Raw genomic sequence first — 18,476 nt, 5'->3', positions numbered from 1 at the left:
CATTTTAATATTCTACAAAGGCCCGCAGAAACAACTTTATAGAAAATAGTCCGTGTTCAGGGCCTTTCTGTCTTGTTAACGTTTATAGTCAGTAAGGAATCATAACACAGGCTGGGTAATATATTCTTAAATTTACTGGTTAAAGTGTGTACTGATACGGAGTAAAAAAAAAAAACACGCGGTATGTTCTCAATGTTTGTACCGGATGGGATATTAAACCATTGGTCATGCCAGTTGGCAACCGTAATAACAATATGAGGCTGGACTACCCCATCTCTGGAACTAATATCAGGGCCGGACTGCACATAGAGGGCACCGGGCATTTCCCCGGTGGGCTGGAGGGGCGGGGGCCGGTTTTGTGGCCGCAGGGGGCCGCGTTTCTTACAGGGTGCCGGTTTTGCCGCAGTGCTGCAAAATCGGCCCTCTGTAAGAAAAGCGGAAACAGTGCTTAATGGCTAACAATCCTCCCCCCCTCCGTTCCCAGGGCCGGTGGAGAAGCAACCTGCCAGGGCTGGTTGCTGTTCTCAGTCCGGCCCTGACTAATATATACACACACCTTGTGCTCCTGGGCAGCCTGTCCCAGCCTCTGACCCACCTCTATAGCACACCTACCTCGCTCGTAGCCTCTTGGAGTGCCGTGTACTCTGGTTGCACCCCGGACCCATCTCTGTAGCACACATACCTTGTACTCCTGGACAGCCTCTCGAATGGGGAGCACCCGGTGAGGCCTGTGATCACGTGACACGCTGCAGACCACACAGATGGGCTCCTGGTCATCTTCACAGAACAGTTTCAGTTTCTCTTCGTGTTCTCGGCACAGATTCGCCTCCTGGAGGGTCGCACTCAGTGCCTGAAACTGTTTGGAGATTTTCACCACGTGTGCCAGGTGCCTGTTGGGCCGCAGGGATTTGTTCTGAGAGATTTCTCTGCACTGAGGACAGGGGAAGTCTGCCTGCAGCCCCTCCCAAGACCGAGTGATACAGGACTGACAGAAGGTGTGTCCACACTCCACGGACACGGGGTCTACGAAATACTCCAGGCAGATGAAGCACGTGGCCTCCTCCTTCAGACTCTGGACAGGAGCCGCTGCAGCCATGTTCCTTCCGTCCCTTCCCGAGAGGAAGTGGTCGTGATTTCTCCCAGTTTGTGAAGTGAGAGTGTCTGTCCCGCCTTCCTTACACCCCTCCCACCTTCACTGGCTGCTGTACCTGCCCTGAGAGAGTCTGCAGCAGACTGGGGGGCTGTCAGCCTTTAACCAAGGAGAGCAAGGAGTGTCTGCAGCGGAGCTGAGAATATCAATGTATTTATTTATTGCAATTTTTTTTTATAGCGCGAACTCGACCCGAAGGTATTGGAGCGCTTTACATGAGCACCGTATTTACATGACACATTCAGGCAGATTGTTTGTATCTCAGCTGGGATTGTCAATGGTTTACCTGGGAACTTACGAAGTTGTGCTGGGAGTGCCTACAGGTGTGTAGCCGAGGCCCCTAAGGCACAGCGAGAGGATGTGGTCCATTGGCTAGACTGCCGATTTTAGTGCTGGAAACCAGGGTTCGAGCATCGGGGTCGCGTCCACATCCAGTGGTTTTTGGGCAAATCACTTAATTTCACGTACCTGAACGTGTAATGTAAATACGGTGTAAAGCGCTCCAATACCTTCGGGTCGAGTTCGCGCTATATAAATATGCAACAGGGGGCATCTTTTAGGAGCCTCCCAAACGTAGGGGGCCCATTCAGTCCAATATCTCTGAATACCCGTCAGGTCTTGGAAACTCGGGGACCCTCTTCACATTCTGCATTTGGGGTGGAGGGGGGCATCATCATGTGCTATGCCACTGGATGTCGACAGATGACCCTGGAATGTCCGAGCCTGTACTTGGGGTGTCTGCACCCAAGTACTATATACAAGGGGGGGCCAATAGGCCCCCACGCAAGCATGGCGGGGCCCGGTCCCTCCCACAACCCGTCCCCTTCGGGGCCGCGTTCCCCGCCCCCTCGCCCCGGAAGTACTTGTGTGCTTCCGGGGCGAGGGGGCGGGGTCGCGGCGGCGAAGGGGTTAAGAGCCTGGGGGGCGCGGGAAGCGGCCTCTTTGTGCCCGCGCTCCCCAGGCTCGCTCCTCGCCCCACCGTGGGGCCGTTTAATTTTCTCCTTTTTTGTTTCAGGTGTGCTTCGTTGGAGAGGACTGCGGAGGTGTCCTTCTCTGAGGCCGACGGCTTGGTACTGGAACTGGAGAGTATTTCCGTGAGCGTGCCCTGGGTTCGAGGCGTGCCGGTTGAAGAGCCCGACGATTGAGGACTGCGGTGTGTTGGTCGGGGGATCTTGCTGCCTACGGACGGAGCGGGGAGATTTTGGCCGGGAAACCAACGAGCAACGAGTCCCAGCTGCGCACCGCCGAGCGCTACCGGAGCATCGTGACACGAGGTATTTTGCGGGGCGGGGGCGCGGCCAGTAGAACGCCGGTTCGGAAGGAGCCCTCAGTTGGCTGTTAAAAACAGAACGCACAAGTCGGGTGAGCGCTGCCATTTTGGGGGAGAGGGTGGAATTTCCTGTGGCACCAGTGCGCGATCGCGGGGGTCGTGTAGTGATAAGTGTGTCTGTTTCCCGCCTTGTGTGGGGGGCTTTAAGATTATTCGGTCACAGGGGGGCCTGCTCGTGGTAAGGGTTGTGTCGACTTGTATGCTTTGCAACGAATATGGGAGTACAGACTACTGGCTAAATCAAAAGTAATTGCATATTAAACGCTCATTTTGCTTTTCCACTGTTTCAACGCTGTGCAAAGAATAACGGTGCTGTGTCATAGCAAAGGGCTAGACGGTTGTGCATAGAGTGTAATTTATCAGAAGTTACACTGCCTGTGATTATAAGGGTGCCCTACCTGTGTAAGAAAGGATTGCATCGCCACTGAATACTGCTTTTATTTTTATCTGAAGGGGCATGCTAAAGTATAACGAATGGGATTTATTGCCTCCTTTTACTGCCGGGTTTGCTAACTGAATTGACACGCTAAAAGTGTCCTGTGATTTAGGTTGGGATTGATTGCCAAATAAATTGGTAGAACTGAATGATTGCAGAAAAGGGGCACTTCCTGTGTATTTGGTATTTTACTGTTTCACATTTCTGAATTTTACAGATATTAGCAGCAGCCAGAGATAGTAAGTAGGTGATTGCGTGTACTTGCTTGTGTGAATAAGAAATAACGTACTTTCTAATTTCAGGGGTACAAGCCGGGGACCTAGGTCTGTGGGATCCAGCTCGGGCACCTTCAACTTGGTCAGGTACGGAGCACGGTGTGCTCATTAATATGTCTCAAAGACGGGGGCGTGGCAATCCAAATGTGGGTTTAGTGTTGCAAAAAATGATGCGCAGAATGTCTGCAATGGATAAGAGACTGGGGAAGGTTGATAAAATGGATAAGGCTTTAGCGGCCCTGGGGGCCAAAGTAGATGCCCAGGCCGGTCCATCTGGCAGGCCCAAGCGGACGATAGTACCGCCCAAGCCAAGGGGCGTCTTTGTGACACCACCCAGGCGGGCAAGAAATAAGAGGGGGGGGGGGGCAGCCACAGAGTACTGCTCCCATCTTACCTCTTGCTGCACCAATTCCGCCACCACAGGTACCCCCTGCTGCCCCATTCCCGCCACCTCAGGTCCCGGTGCCCGTTCCAGCCCCGGTGCCCCAGTTGCCAGTGGCAGTACCAAATGTGCCGGTGATACCAGCGGCGGCACCAGTGCCACCCGTCGCGCCACCACAGGCGCCGGTGCCCCTGGGGGCGGGCCCTACTCCCCCTCCCGCGCCAGGGCCCGTGCCAATAGACCTGGCAGCTCAGGTGGCGGCTATTCTACCTTGGTTAGGGGGGGGTGCAATGCCGGTCAATACTGCTCTGACAACGGAGCAACAAACATTGGTGACGCAGATATTGTTGGCTAATGGTAGGGGCGCAACGCCGCCTGCACCGGTTTCTCCCCAAACAGGTCCAGCGATTGATGGAGGCAGTGCCAAGACTGCGGAAGCAATGTTACCCAACGACAATGGGAATGGTAAGGAGATTGCCCTGCCTTTGCTGGGCGAAGGAACATTGCCCTCTAGGGGTGAGTGCTTAACACAGCATGTGTCACAGAGTGTAAAGGAATTGATATGGGCCGACAAGTATGTGAACATGTTTTCATTGCTGATAGATAACAGGGAATGGGAATATGCAAAATCACAGAAGGAAATGTTGTTGCCCAGTGAATGGAGAGCGAAGCTGTACAAGTTTAGGGTGGAAGAAAATCTCATCAACTGGCTGAGGGGTTTTGCAGTGTTCGGCGCAGTAATGGGCGAACGTTTTAAGGGGATGCAACCAGCCATGAACTGCTACCAAAGTAGGATAACAATGTTCCATGAGAATCATGCAGGGGATGTATGGAAGGAATATGATGTCGCGTTCAGAAAGTCCAAAGAATTTGATAAAACTTTATCATGGGACAAGGTAGACTCTATCTCATGGCACAATCAATTCGAGAAGGGTCAGGGGGCAAGCACAAGCACAAATGCGGGTAGAGGTTATTTCCCCAGGCCGCAGCAGGCGTTTCAACAGCCCTTTCGATCAGCACCGGGAGGGGAGGCGGCCCAAAAGCAGAGAGCAAATGGTGGGGCAAAGGGGGTATGTTGGGACTTCAATAGGCGGACATGCAACAGGGCACCAGGTACCTGTAAGTTCAGGCACGCATGTAGCATATGTGGCCACACGTCCCACCCCGAAACAACATGCCGAAATAAAAATAGTGGTGCAGGAGGCAGGGGTAGGAGGAAACCTGAATAGTAAGACCCACCCGCTAATAGCACATTCACCCATCCAGCTGTCAGCATTGATCCCCTGGTTGAACAGGTACCCGAATCACACGTCTGCTAGACTATTACAAGAGGGTTTCACACATGGTTTTCGAATTCCTGCTGGGGGGTATGTCGGGAGACCACAGTGTAGGAATCAGCTATCAGTCCTTGCCAATCCAACAGTGGTGTCAACAAAAATAGCTAAAGAAGTGCGTTTGGGGAGGGTAGCAGGACCATTTCACGTCATTCCCACGCAGAATTTTGTGTGCTCTCCTCTGGGGGTGGTGCCTAAGAAAGAACTAGGGGAATTTAGGCTCATCCACAACTTATCCGCACCAAGGGGGGCATCATTGAATGATGCTATTGATGACACAATTTGCTCTGTGAAGTATGCGTCTTTCGATCAGGCAGCGGGCATGCTGAGGAGTTTGGGCGCAGGTACAATGATGGCTAAGTCAGACATTGAGTCAGCCTTTAGACTACTCCCGGTTCATCCAGAGGACCAGCACCTGCTGGGTTTCTCCTTTCAGGGAAAGTACTACGTGGATAAGTGTATGCCCATGGGTTGCTCAATTTCATGTGCTTATTTTGAACAGTTTAGCTCCTTTTTGGAATGGGCATTAAGACAACATACGGGTCACCAGTGGGTGATGCACTACCTGGATGACTTTCTTTTTCTGGGCCCGGCGGGTTCACGGGAGTGTGCGTTGGCATTGCAGGAATTTTGCGTGCTCATGCGCTCTTTCGGGGTCCCGTTGGCGCAGGGGAAGACAGTTGGACCAGTGACATGCCTGGAATTTTTAGGCATCGAACTGGATTCTGTGGAGGGGTGTTTTAGATTACCAGCAGAAAAGATCCAAAAATTCAAACAGACTCTAGGACTGTGCTTACAAGCGAAGAAGGTGAATTTAGGGCTGTTGCAGCAGACAGTAGGACAGTTGAATTTTGCGTTGAGAGTAATTCCTATGGCTCGCCCATTTTCACGCTCAATTGCACAGGCCATGAGGGGTCTTCGTGAAAAACATCACCGGACACGGCTGTCTGCTGAGGTGCGCCAGGACATGCGGATATGGATGGCATTCCTGGCGGATTTCAATGGAAGAGTGCTGTGGGGTGCACCTACGGTGTCTTCGGCGGACATTGGTTTATGGACCGATGCGGCGGGCAGTGTGGGGTTTGGTGCCATCCTTGGCAAGAAATGGGTGGCGCAGAAGTGGCCCGCCTGGTGGGAGGAGAGCGGGCTGACGGTGAACATTGGTTTCCTCGAGCTCTTCCCAATCTGGGTGGCACTGAAAGTCTGGCCCGAGGAACTGGCCAACAGATCGGTAATATTCTGGTCAGACAATATGTCAGTGGTTGAATGCATCAACCAACAAGCTGCAAGGTGTCCACTCATTTTACGCTTGATAAAAGAGATTGTATTGTGTTGCATGACAAGGAATGTACTTTTCAGAGCGAAACATGTCCCAGGGGTGTTAAACAATGCAGCTGATGCCCTTTCTCGCTTTAAGATGCAGGTGTTCAGGGATCACTTGCCGGAGGCAGAGACAGCGCCAGCCCAATTCCCGGCGATTCTTTGGCAAATTGGTGCCCCCAACTACATGACCTCGTGGCAGCCAGCCTAGCACCCAAGACCAGGACGGCATACGAAGGGGCGTTCAGGTCTTACTGTCACTTTCTGGGACAAGGCTGGGAGAGTAGTTGGACTATGGAGGCGAGCTTCAATGAGTATTTAGGCAGCTTACACAAGGAAGGGCGCACGGTGGCAACAGCCAACAGGCACAAGGCCGCTATCTCCTTTTTCGCACGGGCACGGGGGGGCAGGGACCCTACACACAGCTTTCAGGCCCACAGGGCTTTAAAGGGATGGCGGCGCTTGCAGCCCCCCTCCATAGATTCCAGGAAACCCATAGGTTTTGAACGTCTGTCAGCTGTTCTCCGCGCGCTGCCGGACACATGTAGCTCTACGTCTGAGGTGGGCCTATTTAAAGCTGCTTTCTCTTTAGCCTTCTATGGGGCATTCAGGGTAGGTGAACTCGTGGCGGCCAACAAAGGTGATAAGATAGGCGGCCTTCAGCTGCAGGATATCAGCATAAGGGGCGACACTATGTGGATCAGCATCAGGAAATCTAAAACTGATCAGAACGCCAGGGGCCAAAGTTTGGCGTTACATCGGGCAAGGAACAATCCCTGCTGCCCGGTGACGCATGTGGAGGATCTAATAAGACAGCGGGCACAGGAGTGTGTGGGGTCACTGCTAATGCATGTGGATGGGACTCCTCTGACCAGGTTTCAGTTCCAGAGGGTACTAGCCATGAGCATGGCAAAAGCGGGCTATAATCACAAAGAGTTTGGGACACACTCTTTCCGGATAGGGGCAGCCACAGAAGCAACAGCTAGGGGTTTGACCACAAAGAGTGTGCAAAGAATTGGGAGATGGTCCTCAAGCGCTTATAAACGCTACGTGCGGTTGCACATGTTGTGAGAGCTGCCGCCATGTGGAGTATTGCTAATACCTGCTGTTTTTCTGGTTATTTACAGTTTCACGGGCCTGTGACGCAGGACGGAAACTACCCATGGAGCATCAAGACAACTTTACTACAGCATGGAGGGACCAGGAGGACAGACAGAAGACCGTAGTCATCTGGGTAGTGGGGCATTCATATGTCAAACGTGCTAACAAAATTTTTCTTGCAGGTTCAGGCAAACAAAGGGTGGAAAGTAGGGGGTGCAGGGTCTCCTTCCATGGCAGGGGGGGGCTCCGCCTCAATCAGTTCAGGGACTATATGTCGGACTTACTAGCGCGACATACTACACCACCCTCGGCGGTAATACTTCATTTAGGGGGAAATGATCTGGCAGGTCTGGGCAGAAGGGTCCTCCTGGAAGAAATTATATCTGCAGCGGGTTGGCTAGCAAAGCGGTTACCAGGTAGTGTTGTAGTATGGTCACAACTGATACCAAGGATGCAATGGAGGGGGGGAAACTCAGTCAGCGCGTTGAACAGCTCGTTAAAGAGGGTCAACAACAAGCTGGACAGGTTATTTAGGACTCCGGTCTTACAGACCATCCCTCACGGTTGCATTTGGGGGGAACACTTCTACCTGCGGGATGGGGTGCACTTAACAGAGGAAGGGAATGCCCTTTTTATAAGAAACATCCTGGCATGGGTGGAGGTTTTTGCAGGAAGGGTATGACCTTTCTAGAAGGGGGGAGTTCTGGGGGGGGGCCAGATAGTCGGTTAACTACCTGGCCTGTGGCGGTAAGGTCATTAATCGGTGAGCAGCATTTTAAGGTCCTTACGGGGGGGGCGGACCCATTCACGAAAGGGGCCGCCCGCGGGAGGGGCCATTTGGTCTCTCTCAGAACCTCAGGGGCAGGAGATGGTCTCCATTAATTTAAAGGGTGCGGGGGAGGGAGTCTACGCTTTCCTCAGGCTGGTAGCCACCCCTCACAACACTATGACGTCATTAAGGTGCGCGAGTGTCTGGGCCCTCCTGTTATGGTTAAATGGAGTTCGGGGAGCGCACGTGGGTGTAACGTGCCCTGGGTTGCGCATGCGCATCTTCAACGCGAGAGCGCAGCTGTAAAAGGATCTGACACCGGTTGGCGACCTTGCCGTAGGCCTTTATTAAAGTTATTAAAAAGTTATTAAAAAGTATTGGAAATATTAGAATGCAGTTTAATTTTCAGGATGATTAGATTACGTTAGGAGACACGCTGTATTAGCTATTTGTTAAGGTTAGCCCATCATACCATGTCGAAACGGATGTCAATCTAATATTCTGAAAAGTGTGCATTTTTAATAATTATCAGAAATGTTTATTTGATTAAAATTTTTGATTTGTTTTTATATTTTAATAAATACGGCCAGGGGGGGGGCCCCGTACCCCCCCTTGACTTCCAAAGACCCCCATGTGTTGACTGGTTGAATTGGGTAATTCGGTCAGTGTTCAAGGGGGGAGGTGGCCGGCAGTCCAAGACCATGATACAAGGGGGGGCCAATAGGCCCCCACGCAAGCATGGCGGGGCCCGGTCCCTCCCACAACCCGTCCCCTTCGGGGCCGCGTTCCCCGCCCCCTCGCCCCGGAAGTACTTGTGTGCTTCCGGGGCGAGGGGGCGGGGTCGCGGCGGCGAAGGGGTTAAGAGCCTGGGGGGCGCGGGAAGCGGCCTCTTTGTGCCCGCGCTCCCCAGGCTCGCTCCTCGCCCCACCGTGGGGCCGTTTAATTTTCCCCACCCTCCATCCCTTATTTAGCAGACCTTGGGGCTTGGCAAATGGTGAGTATCAGGTTTTGTCAATGTGCCGGAACATAGATGTAAGGGGGACTTGATCCAGTAGGCCTGGAATTTCCTGTGTACTGGAAGGAAGTACAGAATTTAAACGTTGGTGCAGTGCCGTGATTTTAACCAATTCTTTCCTTAGGCCCCTTTTTCCCGCTTACAGGAGTAATTATATATGTAGATGTTATGCTTTGCTGTGTGTTAACAATTTTATCCTTAGGCCTTTTTTCCTTTTAGAATAGCATTGTCGTATTTATTATGTGTGTCTGGCGGTAAGGTCATTAATCGGTGAGCAGCATTTTAAGGTCCTTACGGGGGGGGCGGACCCATTCACGAAAGGGGCCGCCCGCGGGAGGGGCCATTTGGTCTCTCTCAGAACTTCAGGGGCAGGAGATGGTCTCCATTAATTTAAAGGGTGCGGGGGAGGGAGTCTACGCTTTCCTCAGGCTGGTAGCCACCCCTCACAACACTATGACGTCATTAAGGTGCGCGAGTGTCTGGGCCCTCCTGTTATGGTTAAATGGAGTTCGGGGAGCGCACGTGGGTGTAACGTGCCCTGGGTTGCGCATGCGCATCTTCAACGCGAGAGCGCAGCTGTAAAAGGATCTGACACCGGTTGGCGACCTTGCCGTAGGCCTTTATTAAAGTTATTAAAAAGTTATTAAAAAGTATTGGAAATATTAGAATGCAGTTTAATTTTCAGGATGATTAGATTACGTTAGGAGACACGCTGTATTAGCTATTTGTTAAGGTTAGCCCATCATACCATGTCGAAACGGATGTCAATCTAATATTCTGAAAAGTGTGCATTTTTAATAATTATCAGAAATGTTTATTTGATTAAAATTTTTGATTTGTTTTTATATTTTAATAAATACGGCCAGGGGGGGGGCCCCGTACCCCCCCTTGACTTCCAAAGACCCCCATGTGTTGACTGGTTGAATTGGGTAATTCGGTCAGTGTTCAAGGGGGGAGGTGGCCGGCAGTCCAAGACCATGCTGAGCCTGTAGTGGGGGGGGGGGGGGGGGTGTCTGCATCTTGGGGTGCCGGGGTGTGTGCTGTGAGCGGAAAGGACTGGAACACAGTTATGAAAATGTAATGTTCACCCAAAAGGACACCTTGGCGCTAGGAATGAAACTAACTTAACAGAGAAGACAGAGGTATCGGGAGGTGGGATCGAGTGCAGCAGAGCAAGGAGCGTCTGCCTGTGCACCGGGAGTGTCTGAATGTTTGCTGTTAGCTCCACCATCATGAGGTCTGTGTCAGTTCTGATTACTGACACCATGTAACCTGTGACACCTTTTTACAGTCTTGACCTTTTACTGAAGTATACTTTGCACGCTGTGAGTGAATGGTAAAGCAAAACCACAAGTCCCAGAATGCAAAACACTGTTAGCTAAAAGTTCAGAACAGGCTGTCAGTGTCATGCTTGGCAAGGGGCCTCTTGTCAGCTTTGGCCCTTAGTACCGTCCCCTGTAGAGTGAGGGTGTCGGTGTCTGCAGTCTCTGCGCTGTGATCGGAGAGTCTGCCACTGAGATGGGAGTTGTGGCTGGAAGTATCAACAGCTTACTGGAAAGAGGCTTCAACTTGAGAATGTGAAACCAGTGAAGCCCTTTCAAAGCCAATAGGTTTGGCTTATAACTGACAAGTATCCATCTGTACATACACGGAGTCATTTATAAAAACAAAGAGGAGCCCCTTGAGACCAACCATTATTCTACGGGGTGACGATACAACGCTGAAGCGAGCGCCAATTTTAAACCCTAATAGCAAAGGGGGTTTTCTGGAGGACGATATATCGGAAAATCCAGTCAGGGGTAAACAGTGAACTAGCCCCCTGTGAAAGGAATCTACGGTCTAGAATATACTGTGGAGTACAAGTAGAAGAGTCCGCTCATAACTGGAAGCGGAATGTTACAGGCCAATTGGCTAGACTAAATGGAATAAATACAGCTATTTGGGCCTAACCAGGGATTTTTCAGATATACCGCTGTGGTTCTTGGATTTGACAGAGGACATAAAAGTCCATAAAGTACCTCGTAAATCGTTTGTCCAGTAGCGCTGTAACGATTAGTGTCGTCAATATTAGGTGTTTTTAAATCATCAGTGCTCACATTTCATGTTTAAGAGAGTCAAAACCTTTGTCTTGAGAAAGATGGTGTCATAATACATCCATCGAAACGCGTCAATGCTTAAAAAAGTACACAATCTGTGAAAGGGGCTGTGGTCACGAGTTTTTGAAAAAGCTAAACATACCAGGATCCACGCCTGTATCATTGCTGTAATACGGATGTGTACCGCGTAAATGACATACTGTGTTTGTCTTTGTATTGTACTCTCTTTGTTGTGTTTTCTATTTAATTGTTCACAAGTTTTGGGTTAGGATCTTGTGATTATGTATTGGGCCAATGTGAACACTGTTGACTAGTAATGCTTAGACTGTGCTATTTAGACACATTGTTCTCTTTTTAAACTATAATGTGATTTTATGACTTATTAACAAATACATCGATTTATATTTTTGCATACCCTATGTGTTTTGATTATCTTCGGGAAATATATGGCACAATCTTCTCAAGTGTGGATGAGATTTAATGGAAGGTATAAATTAGGTTGTATGAAATGCAGAGACTGGCCGACTATTGGATATCATAATTTGGTCCAAAGGATACTGTTCTCTTTCCACCATACCCGGAGTCACTCATGCCTGCACTCATGCTTGTATTCATCCACCAGTTAACTCAGTCTTGCAGTCACCCACTGGTCCATCCAGAATGGCACATACAGAACTCGCACATGAATCAAAGGGCCTAGTTTGCTGTGCTGCTAGTTTGTGAGTCGTGTGAGAGTGTTATTGGCAGTGTCTGCCTGATAATCTGTGAGGTGTGTGAGAGTGCTGCCAGTTGTGTGTGACTACAAGTCTTTGGGGTTTGTGAGAGTGCTCCCGGTACAATGTGACTCCTGGTCTGAGATGTGAGAATTCTATTTGTGAGGGTGTGAGAGCTGTCCGCAGTGTGAATGTTTGACACAGTTATCAGGCTTAGGTAGGGAACTAGGGGCTACGCTGGCATCCTTAACTCCTGTGCCTCACAGCGTGTGCCTACTCTAGTCTCAGTGATGGTAACCAGCCATCACCCACCCATGTCAACAACTGGATCGCATGTGCCCCGAACAAAATAGCATGCCACTCTCATAGCAGAGAGAAAACCACTGTGCCCACTCCAGAGGAGAGGACCCTCGGCCCTAAGAGCCTTAGTGCAGCTCCTGCTCCTGGGGTTCCTCAGCATCCTTCCACAGCTGCACCGACTGCTGGACCTCCCACAAGACTCCCAAATCTCGGGCGCCACCTTGTGACCGCCAGTATCAATGGCACAGCCACCAGCCTAGCACCGCGCGTCTAAACGTCGTAAACCAAAGAAGATTGAAGCATGGACCGGACCGACAAACCTGTCAAACTCTTGACTCAGACATTTAAGCGGGGTATTGAAGTGACGGAGGCAAATAAGAGAGTCATGGAGGGCGAGACCCTAGAAGTGGTCTGTTCATTTTTCCTTCATGCATTTATTATTCCATCCTTTAAGTTTTTCATACAGCCATCTTCCCATGCTTCCAGCCATCCTTGCATCATTCCAGCCATCCTACCATTACAATGCTATCCATCCACACTTTCATCATTAATCTTCCATCCATTCGTTATTTTTCATCCATTCATTCACACTCCTATCAATTCACCCATCCATCTTTTCAACCTGCAATGCAGGTTTCCATAAATCCACCCATTCATCCCACCTTTCATCAATCCTTCTATTCTTTCTTTCGCCCAGCCATGCAAATGGTCTTTTACCGTTCTGTCAAACCTTTCTCCCTTGTACTTATCCTCTCTACTTTTAGACCCTTCCTTCTTGTAACAGTTTCTTTCTGTTTTTCGTTTGTCCTTCATTTCCTTCCTCCTTTCTGCTCTCTCTCTTATTTTTCCTGTCTTTTTCTTTTCCTTTCCCCCTATGGGCCTACTTTATTGTGATTGTTTGCATTCCCCACCTCTGTTATGGTTTAAGCAGACCTTTTATGTGCTTTTGTCTGCTGAGCTGCGGACAGAAAAGGCTCATAAATAGTCAGCCTTTCTAGTGTAGACTCTACCCCCGCTTAAGCTGCTAAAGAGGAGGTTAACGACGCCACTGATCCACTGACTCATCCTCCAGGACTTGTTATCCCTCATCCGGTCCCCACCACCCTCCGCTTGCAACGATGTTCTGGATCTAAGAATTAATCGAAGAAATGTCAAGGTGAATGCCATCTGTAATTGTGATTTAATCCCAAAAATGTATGACATGGTGGCGGGCCTGCGGCCCACCTGGGACGACGATTGAAATATGAGGACCCCAATGCAAATCTTGAGGCAAGTAATGCAGGGCACGAGTCGGGGGAAAATGCGGCGTCCACCCACTATTTTCACACGGCGGACGCCGTCCACCCTGCTAAGAAGTTGGGCCCCACATAAATATGGTGGACTTATCCCAGTGTATTTGCGAGACACCAGGACACGTTTAGCAGCTCCTGCATGTTGTCTGCTTTCCATTCCCAGCAGCAACGTGCAGGCAGCCTTTTTCACCTCCAGCTGGGCACAAATAAAGACAGAAGTTGTCGCATCGTTCGGGGCAAGTACACAGGAGACGGTAGGGTGATTTGAGGTGTTCTTTATTTCCATGCAGATATCATTAGTACATCGTTTGGGGTGAGCTCCTGGACCCCCTGTCCACTCACGTCCCTGTCCTGCTGCAGAGTGTCCCTGACCTCCGCCCCCTGACCGGATGTGGTGTCCGGTGTCCTTGTTCCCCTGACCCTGGGCTCCAGGGTCCTAGTGCCATCCTGTGGGCACGACATCTCCCCCCTTGTTGCAACAAAGAAAGAAAGAGAGAGAGAGAGAGAGAGAGAGAGAGAGAGAGAGAGAGAGAGAGAGAGAGAGAGAGAGAGAGAGAGAGAGAGCAACTGTGTGTAGTGATAGTCCCCTCACATCTCTTCGATCAGTCTCTTGGTCTTCTTGCACTCTCGCCGTGGTCGCTGTTCTCCGACAGTTGGTGCTGGATCTTCCTGCCACATCTCTCTCGTTGGTTCGTTCTTTGGCATGTCTCCTTCTTCTTCCGTTTTCACCTCTTTAAAGTGGGAGCTGTTTCGTGTGACCTGGTGGTGGCCAACGGCAGCCGTGATCATGGGCCCGTTTACTTTCACCACTTTTAGCGGATCTTTTGCAAACGCGCTGTCTGACTTCCTCACCTGCCGCTGTTTCATAAACACCATGTCCCCTTCCTCTAACAGGTGTGGCGTGGCATGTCGCTTTTGATCGGCGTATTCTTTCATTTTTGCTTTCTGTCCCTTGTCTCTGATAGCTATTTCTTTCTGCTCTTCTTTTTTTTCTTCTTTCATCTGTGGCAGTCGTGTTCTGCTCACTCGCCCTAGTACCAGTTCAGCCGGGCATTTTCCTGTGGAACTGTGTGGTGTGTTCCGATAGTCCCTTAGTACCTGGCACAGGGCTTGCCCGATCGACACTTGAGTCACTTTTGCTCTCTGTACCGCCTTTTTGATGGTCCCCATGAACCGCTCAGCCATCCCATTCGCTTGTGGCCACAGCGGCGTTATTCGTCTGTGACGTATGCCTAGGTACGCCATGAATCTTTTGAATTCTTCGCCTGAGAAGGGTGGGCCATTGTCCGTTTTCAATGTCTGTGGCGAGCCCCATGCTGCGAAAATGTCATCTAGCACCGGTAGCGTCGCATTCGCCGATGTTGACGACACTGTCTTTACTAGGGGGAACCTTGAGTACTCGTCTATCACAACCAGAAAATAGTTTCCTGTTTCTAGCGGCCCGTAGAAGTCAGCTGCCAGCTCAGTCCACACCGCCTGTGGTAGCGGGGACATTTGCAAGGGTTCTGGTTTTGACAGTGGTCCTGTTATTTGACATACGTGGCATTTCGTCACCATCTCTTCCACCATGTTATCGAGTCCCGGAAACCACACTTTTTCCCGGAGCATCTTTTTCGTGGCCACCATGCCTCGGTGTGATTCGTGTGCCAAGTCCACTGTTCTTTTTCTCAGCTTTTGGGGCATCACTATTCTGGTGCCTCTCATTATTGTCCCGTTTTCGCATTCGGACAGCTCCTCATGTATTCTTTTGAAGGCCAGCAGTTCTTCTCTGTCTATTCCTTTTCCTACGCACATGTTATTGTTTACGTGTCTCCATCGTTGCGCCCTGTTGATTCTCATTGCCTCCTGCATGGTGGCGTCCTGTTTTGTTTCTTCCTTTAGTTCACTCTCTGTTATTGTCGCCGGTGTACTCAGTTTCAATGCGAAGTTCAGGTATTCTTCTGCCATTGTGGTCGCTTGTGACTTTTGCGGCAGGGGGTGTCTTGACACATAGTCTGCTGGGTTTTGTTCTTTTCCTGGCTTGTGGATGATTTTGAAATTGTAGTCCATGAGCCTTATTCCCCACCTTTCTATTCTTGGCGGTATCTTAGCGTTTGGGTTGCCATATATTGTTATCAAGGCCTGATGGTCGGTCACGATCGTGAACGGTTTCCCGTACACAAACATGTGGTAATGTTCACAGGCCCACACCACCGCCAGGCTCTCTTTTTCGGGTTGTGAATATCCTCTTTCAACGTCGGTCAAGCTCTTGCTCCCATACGCAACGATGTGTCTTGGGGAATCTCTCCCGGGCTGATGTTGTGCTAAAATTGCTCCCAGCCCCACGGGGCTTGCATCCACTGTCAGCTCTGTGCATAGCTTCGGGTCAAAGTAGGCCAAGTGATCTACTGCTGTCACCGCTCTTCTTATCTCTTCAAACCCTTTGTCACACTCGCCGGTCCACTGGAATTTTTGTCCTTGTTTCGTCAGCTCTCTCAGTGGCGCGCTGACGGTGGCGAAGTCTTTAATGTAGCGCGCACAGTAACTTGCCAGCCCTAGAAACGATCGCACTTCTGCCACGTCCGTGGGCTTCTTTGCTTTTTCTAATGTCTCTACCTTGCTGCCATCTGGCCGCATGCCTTTTTTTGAAAATATGTGTCCGAAGAACACTAGCTCATTCCGCCCCAGTTCGCATTTTTCTTCATTTAGCGTTAAGCCTGCTTCCTCTAGGTGTGAGCATACCTCCCTCAAAGCCGTGTCATGTTCTTCATCCGTCTTGCCGAACACCAGGATGTCGTCACTGTAATTCAGACTGTTCTTGACCGGCCTGATGACTTGACGAATCGTCTCCTGAAATATTTCCGCAGCCGACGAGATCCCGAAGCTCAGTCGTTTGTACCTAAATAGTCCAAGGTGGGTGGAGAACGTTGTGATGTATCTCGACTGGGGGTCTAGTTCCAGTTGGTGGTACCCCTTGCAGAGGTCCAGTTTCGAAAATGTTCTCGTGCCGGTGAGGCAGCTAATCATGTCATCTAGATGTGGGCCAGGGTGCCGCTCCCGCTCAATTGCCTTGTTAGGAATCCTCATGTCCACGCATATTCTTATCTTTGACTTGTCCTTCTTTGGGACGGCCACAATTGGGGACACCCATGGTGTCGGTCCATCTGCTCGTTCTATGATGTCCTGTCTTAGTAAGGCCTCCAGCTCTTCCTCGACTTGCGGCTGTAGGTGTATGGGCACTCTTCTGTGGTGTTGCGCGACGGGTCTTATCGTTTCATCTATGTGCAGCGTTATTTGCCGCCCTTTCAGCTTTCCTAACCCTTCTATCAGTTTGGGGTATTCTTTTAGAATGTTTGTTCTTCTTTCCGACATCTGATATGTCATTTCCATCAGCCCCATTACTTGTGCCGTGACGTTGCTCAACAGACATGGCGCTGGGATGTCTCCTTGGAGCACGTGTATCTGTTCCGTTAGTCTTTGATCTTTGTATCTTAGCTCCTCCTTGAATTTCCCTAGGTTGATCACCGGTCTCTTTGCCCCCCATGTGAATACTTTTACTCTAGACGGCTTCAGGGTCGGCTTTACTTTCATCTTCTCGTATTCAGAGACGCACATGATATTGCACGTTGCGCCACTGTCTAACACAAATGTGGTATCGTGTGGCCCTACTTTTATTGTGACGGACTCCGTTTTCTTTATTTTCTTTTTGTCCACCAGGCATATTACTTCGTCACGCTCTTCTTCATCATCTTCTGAGTCTGTGTTGACCTCTGTCATGAGGTATAGCCGCTCCGTTTTTTCTTCTCTTTCCTCGTCCTCGGATTCTGCAGACGAGCTCCTCACTCCTGTCTCGACGTGTCTGACGTCCCTGCGCGTCGACGTCCTCCCTCTGCCTGTCCTTCCACGGTTAGCTCTAAACTGCGCCCCTTGACATACGCTTGCATAATGATCTCGTCCGTTGCATTTTCGGCACGTCTGGCCAAATGCTGGGCATGGGCCACCTCGGTGTGGGAACTCTAGTCCACATCTGTAGCACGTTCCTTCTTGTTGCTTCTTCCCCGTCTGGCCGCTTCTGTCTTGTCTCCAGTTTCCTGGTTTGTTGTTGTTGCTCGCTATTCTATTAATTTGTTCTCCACCTCTTCCTTTGCCACGCTCCATTTCTTTCGCGTGTGCTGTCGCTCGTGCCTCTGCCCTCCCTAGGGCGAGAATGTTCTCCAATGTTATTGGTTCCTTCAGTATTCGTGTCCGGAATTCTATGTCCCGACAGCCTGCTATGATCAATAGTCTTATGGCCTGTTCGTTGTCAAATTTGTCGAATGCACAGTGAGTCACCAGTTTCCTTAACCTCGTTGCGAAGTCATCTAGTGATTCCTCAGCTTGTTGGAAGGCAATCGTGAAACTGTATCTCTCGAAATCGACATTTCTTTGCGGATCAAACTTTTCCGTCAGGCACTTTGTTAACTTGGCATAGGTGTCAATGTCCGCAGCTGGCAGCGTTACCAACAGATCCTCGACCTCATCGCCTACATAGTTCAGGAATAGTCCTCTCATCTTGGCCGCGGTGACATCTGTTGCTTCAGCATAATTTTCAAAACGCCGAAGCCATTTCTCCCATCTTATCCCTGTTTGCGGTTCGGATAGGCTGAACGGCAGTGGTCTTCTGTATTGCGCACTTGGCTTTGGGTCTGCCATTTCTCCTTGCTTTCTTGTTTTTTCTTCGTCTATTTCCTGTGTCCTGTGCTCTTCCTGGCACTCTTTGACTATTTTCTGTGCCGTCTCTTCTTTCTTGTGCTCTTCCTGGCACTCTTTTGTTGGCTCCAGTGCTCCACTTGGCACTCTTCTCTCCTCCGTGCTCTTCCGGCACTCTTCTATTCTTTTTCTGTTTCTGCTTTCCTTTTTGACCTTTCCTTTTTCTCTTTCTCCCTTTTTTTTTTTTTTCTTTTCTTTTATTTCTTTATTGTCTTTTGTCTTTATCTTTTGTTAT

The 18,476-nt window shown here is 50.1% G+C and overlaps 1 protein-coding gene across 1 annotated transcript in view; it reads right to left on the bottom strand.

Annotated features, from left to right (window-relative positions):
* The window catches only part of LOC144756162 (E3 ubiquitin-protein ligase TRIM39-like), a 274,405-nt gene extending 273,212 nt beyond the window's left edge, over positions 1-1,193 (bottom strand). The window contains exon 1 of the mRNA XM_078645741.1: positions 683-1,193. Coding sequence (XP_078501867.1) covers positions 683-1,096 — 414 coding nt within the window. The 5' untranslated portion in view covers positions 1,097-1,193. The remainder of the gene's footprint in view (positions 1-682) is intronic.
* Between the last annotated feature and the right edge of the window lie 17,283 nt (positions 1,194-18,476).

This window comes from Lissotriton helveticus, chromosome 5_1 (genome assembly GCF_964261635.1).
Source record: "Lissotriton helveticus chromosome 5_1, aLisHel1.1, whole genome shotgun sequence".
NCBI classification, from domain to species: Eukaryota; Metazoa; Chordata; class Amphibia; order Caudata; family Salamandridae; genus Lissotriton; species Lissotriton helveticus.
Note: the sequence above shows the minus strand (reverse complement) of the source record. Positions and strands in the feature narration are given on the sequence as shown.